This window comes from Mus pahari, chromosome 19 (assembly GCF_900095145.1).
Source record: "Mus pahari chromosome 19, PAHARI_EIJ_v1.1, whole genome shotgun sequence".
Lineage (NCBI taxonomy): Eukaryota > Metazoa > Chordata > Mammalia > Rodentia > Muridae > Mus > Mus pahari.
This window is the reverse complement of record NC_034608.1, coordinates 86,653,870-86,660,383: the sequence shown is the minus strand read 5'-3', so window position 1 is coordinate 86,660,383 and position 6,514 is coordinate 86,653,870. Positions and strand designations below refer to the sequence as shown.

General features: G+C 42.1%; 2 protein-coding genes across 2 annotated transcripts in view; both read right to left on the bottom strand.

The window, feature by feature from the left end:
- The window catches only part of LOC110336288 (zinc finger protein 709-like), a 23,441-nt gene extending 21,878 nt beyond the window's left edge, over positions 1-1,563 (bottom strand). Inside the window, exon 1 of the mRNA XM_029531878.1 lies at positions 1,488-1,563. Within this exon, the coding sequence (XP_029387738.1) occupies positions 1,488-1,490 (3 nt within the window). The 5' untranslated portion in view covers positions 1,491-1,563. The remainder of the gene's footprint in view (positions 1-1,487) is intronic.
- Positions 1-1,582, bottom strand: part of LOC110336303 (zinc finger protein 709-like) — a 7,515-nt gene extending 5,933 nt beyond the window's left edge. The window contains exon 1 of the mRNA XM_021218741.2: positions 1,488-1,582. Within this exon, the coding sequence (XP_021074400.1) occupies positions 1,488-1,490 (3 nt within the window). The 5' untranslated portion in view covers positions 1,491-1,582. The remainder of the gene's footprint in view (positions 1-1,487) is intronic.
- Between the last annotated feature and the right edge of the window lie 4,932 nt (positions 1,583-6,514).

Genomic DNA, 6,514 nt, shown 5'->3' with positions numbered 1-6,514 from the left:
AAAAAAAAAAAAAAAAAAAAGTAACACATATCTGAGAAAAATAAGGACAGTCCAAGGTTATACCCAAAAGGCTTAAATTATAAAGTACTTAGCAATGGTACAAAGCCAACACACAACGCCAGTATATTTTCTCTCAACAAATAATGAACTATCTCAGAGATACACTGTCAGAAAGTCATAATGCATACACACATAAACTAAAATGCCCATGTTAAATGATGATGTGAAAATGTTCTACAAAGGCAGTTTCAGGTCACTGAAGAAAGAAAGAAAGAGAAAGAAAGGAGGGTTTGGAGTTGGGTGGGCAGAGAGGGGGGGAGATTGGGGAGGAGTTGGGGGAGAGGAAAAGTGTAATCAGAATATATTGTGTGAATTTTTTTTCAATAAAAAAGAAAAATAAGAAAGAAATTAAACAGGACACTAGAAGAGAAAAGAAAAGACTACCATGATCACGGATTAGGAGAATCAATATCGCTAAAATGATTCAAAGTTATAATTCAGATTCAATGAAATTTCCATTAAATTATCACATTTTACACACAACTAGAAACAATTCTTAAAGCTGCTATGACAGTGCAACAGACCCGGGGGAGCCCAAGATATCCTCAGCAAAAAAGAGCTCACACTGCAGGTCTGTACTGAAAATACACAAAACAGACCAGAACGCAGCAAAACCCAACCAACAGAGTAGTGTCCTAAATACAGATGTACAGTCCAGTGGAAAAGAGAACATAAAAATAAGCCCATACTACTGATTCTCAACAAAGGTGCCAAAAATATATACCAGAGAAAGCACAGAATAACAAATAAAATAATGGTGTCAATGGTGGATTTCTACATGAAGATGTTTGAAACTAGACTCTGATTCTAGAGAAAAATTAATTCGCAAATTGTTCACTTGTTTACTGAAAATGGTTGGCTGCTCAGAAAAGTCTAAACACTATTAAGCACGATTAAACCTGTACCTTAATACTGTTGCCATATCCCTCGCCCTTCTCTTCTAGCCACCTCTTGACACGTTTCACACTTTTCACCCGGCCTTCTCCCTATTTCTAACAGTCTTTTCATATAAAGTCAATGTCTCGGCATTAAAGAAGCTGAGTCCCCACAAACCGCCCAACTGCATCAAAGACTGCCGCACTCCTTGCACCCCCATGTTGCTCACGGGGACCTGTGGATCGCCCGGTCCAGTGAGTTTGGCAATGTGGGGGAAGGCCTGGGAACCGAGGGGTTTCAATTGTCAATCAAGCAGCAACAACAAAAGCTTTTGGATGAAGAAGAAATTCATGGATTGCAGAACCTGCTTCCCATGGACCGGAAAGACAGGAAAATCAGGTTCTACTGGCGAAACAAAGCTGCGGCACATCGCCCCCGCGCGGCTCCCAGGCCGCCAGCACAGCCGGCCGCGCAGTCCAGGGGTCGCGCGCAGCGGCCGCGGTTTCCGAACCGAGGGACTCGCCTGCACGCCCCGCATCCCCGATGCTCACCATAGCTGAGCTCCGGACTTCACGCAGCCTCACGCGGCTCCAGGGTGGAGCGGTCCTACAGCCGCCTGAGGTCCAGCGACCCCAAACTCCCTCGGCGGACTGGACAGAGAGAGCAGTGACGATGGCGTTGCCAGGAAGAAAGATGGCGGGTGAAGAACTTCCGCTCTGTTCTCCCGGCCTCCTGCGACCTGACTCTGATACTGGGTTTGACTGTCCTGAGAAAACCGAAGCTGAACAGTTTGGGACTCAACTGACAGAACAGGGTCGCAACTATGGCAGCACCAGAAAGAAAGATGGCGGTGATGCTCTTCCGTTTTGCCAAACCCCAGTCTTGATTGGATCACTTATAACTGTTGGGGGGGGGGGGGGTGGTCAATGTCACACTGCAGGGTAGAACAATACACCACTCCCTGAGCTGACCATACAGTTTAGCGACTATGGCACCAGAAAGAAAAATGGAGGTAAGGAACATCCCACTGGTGCTCTTGACCCATACACAGAGCCCTTTGTGTTGTTATAGTTTGTCAAAAGACCCTTACAAAACCACAGAGACCGCCAAACACATGAGAATTTTACTTATCCAACAAGTTGGGGAACACCCTCTCAGCACGCAGGCCAGAGGAGAGACCCAGAACAAAGAAAGAACACACTTTTTATACCTTTGTAAGGGCCGGATCTAGGCACCAGGGTAGTTTGGCTTATTTTAATTGGTGTAGCCAATAACCTTTTTGGACATTGGTTGATTTGTATAGGGTGACTCTCATTTTGTCTGTCCTTGTGTTTTTTTAGTGTGAGGCGGGGCAGGGGCATTGTTAATCTTGTTCTGGCAGCTGTAAGCTTAGTCATTTTGACCGTTAAAACTATGTTTCTATATTTGTTTAGTCAGCCAGCTTCTTTATCTGGCTCTGTACTTGGCCTGCTAGTACAGTTTGGAAAGTCCTTTTGAAGGGGGAAGGTATTGGGTAGTCTTGAATTTATTTTGGATATTACGGTGACACGATAAAGAATCCTTACCTAACTGGAACGAAAACAAGCACTCCAGAGTTAGCCATTCCCAGAACTGTCTAGTTTAAAATATAAATAAATAAATAAATAAATAAATAAATGGGTTTAGTGCAGAATTCTGTCAGACCTTCAAAGAAGAGCTAATACCAGTATTCTCCCACAAAATAGAAACAGAAGGAACACTATCTAACTCATTCTATGAAGTTACAGTTATGTTGATACCAAACCACACAATGACTCAACAAGAAAGAGAACTTTAGACTAATTTCCCTTATGAATATTGATGTGAAAATACTCAATAAAATTCTTACAAACTGAATCCAAGAACACATCAAAACAGTAACTCACCATGATCAAGTAGGCTTCATCCCAGGGATGCAGGGATGGTTCAATATACAGAAATCCATCAGTGTAATCCACTACATAAACAAACTCAAAGAAAAAAAACAACACATGATGATCTCATTAGATGCTGAAAAAGCACTCAAGAAAATACAACACACGTTCATGTTAAAAGTCTTGGAAAGATCAGGAATTCAAGGCCCATACTTAAATTTCCCGTCCCGCGGGACAAGTTATTTCATGAGTCTCGAGGGGGATCACGAACCTAAAGTGAAATGGCAATAAAAGAAAGAGAAGGAGACCGTGCAGCAGCTTTTGTCATAGTCCGTTTAATGAAGAAAAAGGCTCAAGTTTTATAGCATACAGAGAGGGGTTAGGGAGTGATCAAAAGAGGCAGAGTGGACAAACAGGGGATGCTAATTGCAGGTTTAAAACTTTCAGTGTTTTATCTCAGAGCCTTGGTGTCACTGCTCCGGAATGCTGGGCGGCTTATCTTGAAGCCCGGGTCCTCCTTACAGCTCAAGGTGGCAGCTCAGGACAGCTCCAGAAGGCTGAAAACTCCTTTAACAGCCCCTGATGTTTGTTTAGGGCCAGAATCTGCTGATTCCCACGAACAGCCTTGAAAGGAAAGGGGGTGACTCGGTTCTTAACAAAAAACTATATGGCTCTCAGATGCAAGCTGTAAAAGGCCTGGTTTTTTTTTCTCAGCCTGGTCTCTAACACCTAAACATAGTAAAAGCAATATATAGCAAACCAATAGCCAACATCAAACTAAATGGAGAGAAACTTGAAGCAATCCCACTAAAATTAGGAACTAGACAAGGCTGTCCACTCTCTCCTTATCTATTCCATATAGTGCTGGAAGTTCTAGCCAGAGCAATTAGACAACAAAAGGAGGTTAAAGAGATACAAATTGGAAAACAAGAAGTCAGAATATCACTATTTGCAGAAGATAGTATACTTAAGTATGATAGTATACTTAAGTGACCCCAAAAATTCCACCAGATAATTCTTCAGCTGATAAACAACTTCAGCAAAGTCACTGGATATAAAATTATCTCAAATCAGTAACCTTCCTCTACTCAAAGGATAAACAGGCTAAAAAAGAAATTAGGAAAATGACACCCTTCAAAATAGTCACAAATAATATAAAATATCTTGGTGTGGTTCTAACCATGTAATTGAAAGATCTGTATGACAAGAACTTCAAGTCTCTGAAGAAAGAAATCGAAGAATATCTCAGAAGATGGAAAGATCTCCCATGCCCATGGATCGGCAGGATTAACAGTAAAAATGGGCATCTTACCAATAGCAATCTACAGATTCAATGCAATGCCTCATCAAAATTCCAACTCAATTCTTCACAGAGATAGAAAGAGCGATGCTCAAATTCATTTGGAACAAAAAAAAAAAATACAGGATAACAAAAACTATTCTCAACAATAGGAAAACATCTGAGGGAAATCACCATCCCTGACCTTAAGCTCTACTACAGAGCAATTGTGATAAAAAATAAAAACAAAAACCCATAATATTGCTACAGAGCTTGGCAGGAAGATCAATGGAATAGAGTTGAAGACCTAGAAATGAACCCACACACCTATGGTTACTTGATCTTTGACAAAGGAACTAAAGCCATCCAGGGGGAAAAAGATAGCCTTTTCAACAAATGGTGCTGGCTTAAGTGGTGGTAGGCATGTAGAAGAATGAGAATTGATCCATTCTTATCTCCTTGTACAAAGCTCAAGTTCAAGTGGATCAAAGACCTCCACATAAAACCAGATACACTACTGAGCATGGTGGCACACGCCCTTAATCCCAGCACTTGGGAGACAGAGGCAGGCTGATTTCTGAGTTTGAGGTCAGCCTGGTCTACAGAGTGAGTTCCAGGACAGCCAGGGCTATACAGAGAAACCCTATCTCGAAAAAAACCAACCAACCAGCCAACCAACCAAACAAACAAAAACCCAGATACACTGAATTTATTATAAGAGAAACTGGGAAAGAACCACAAACACATGGGCACAGGGGAAATTTTCCTGAACAGAACACCAATGGCCGAGGCTCTAAGATCCTATAGACAAATGGGATCTCATAAAATTCAAAAATTTCTGCAAGGTAAAGGACACTGTCATCAGGACAAAATGGCAACTTACAGATTGGGAATTTTTTTTTTTTTACCAATCCTACATCTGATACAAGACTAATATCCCATAAGTACAAAGAACTCAAGAAGCTAGACTACAGAGAACCAAATAAATGTATTTTTAAAATGATGTACAGAGCTAAACAAAGAATTCTCAACTGAGGAATCTTGAATGGCCAAGAAGCACATAAAGAAATGTTCAACATCCTTAGTCACCAGGGAGATGCAAATCAAAAGGATCCTGAGATTTTACCTCACACCAGTCAGAATGGCTAAGATTAAAAAACTCAGGTGACAGCAGATGCGGAGTTGTGGAGAAAGAGGAACACTACTCCATTGTTGGTGAGATTGCAAGCTAGTATGACCACTCTGGAAATCAGTCTGGCAGTTCCTCAGAACATTGGACATATTACTACCTAAGGACCCAGCTATACCACTCCTGGGCATATACCCCAAGAGATGCTACAACATAAAACAAGGAAACATGTTCCACATGTTCATAGCAGCCTTATTTATAATAGCCAGAAGCTGGAAAAAACCCAGATGTCCCCCAACAGAGGAATAGGTACAGAAAATGTAGAATATTTACACAATGGAATACTACTCAGTTACTAAAAACAATGACTTCATGAGATTCTTAGGCAAATGGATGGAACTAGAAAATATTCTGAGTGATATAACACAGTCACAAAAGAACACACATGGTATGTACACACTGATAAGTGGATATTAGGAAAAAAGCTTGGAATACCCAAGATACAACTTACAGACCATATGAAGCTTAAGAAGAAGAAAGACCAAAGTGTGGATGCTCTATTCCTACTTAGAAGGGGGAACCAAATAATCCTGGGGGTAAAAGGTAGAAAGGACTTAGAAGGAAGAGAGAAGTGGGAGAGGAAAAAAAGGAGGGAGGAAACCGGTGTGGGAGGAGATGGAGATGTGCAGAGGGTTAGGAAATTGAACATAGGTGTGTAGCAATGGAGGTTGAGGAACTGGTGGTAGCCAATAGAAAGTTCCAGACACCAGGAAAGTAAGAGGCTCTCAGGACCAACAGGATGACATTAGCTGATATACCCAACAAAGGGGAGAGAGAACCTGTAGAGGTTAGGCATGGCCCCCAGTTGAGGGATGGGGCCACCCACCCTTCTCAAAAAATTTAACCCCGTATTGCTCCTGTCTGAAGGAAATACAGGGACAAAGAGACTGAAGGAATGCTATCCAGAGACTGCCCCACTTGGGGATCCATCCTATATGCAGCCACCAAACCCAGTCACAATTGTTGATGCTTGCTGACAGGAGCCTGATACAGATGTTTCCTGAGAGGCTCTGTCAGAGGCCTACCAACACAGATTTGGATGCTTGCAGCCAACCATAGGACTAAGCATGGGGACTCTAATGGAGGAGTTCGAGGAAGAAATACTGAAGGAGTTGAAGGGGTTTGCAACACCAAAGGAAGAACAACATCAACCAACAAGACTCCCCTAAGCTCCTAGGAACTAAACCACCAACCAAAGAGCAATCCATAGACTGAACC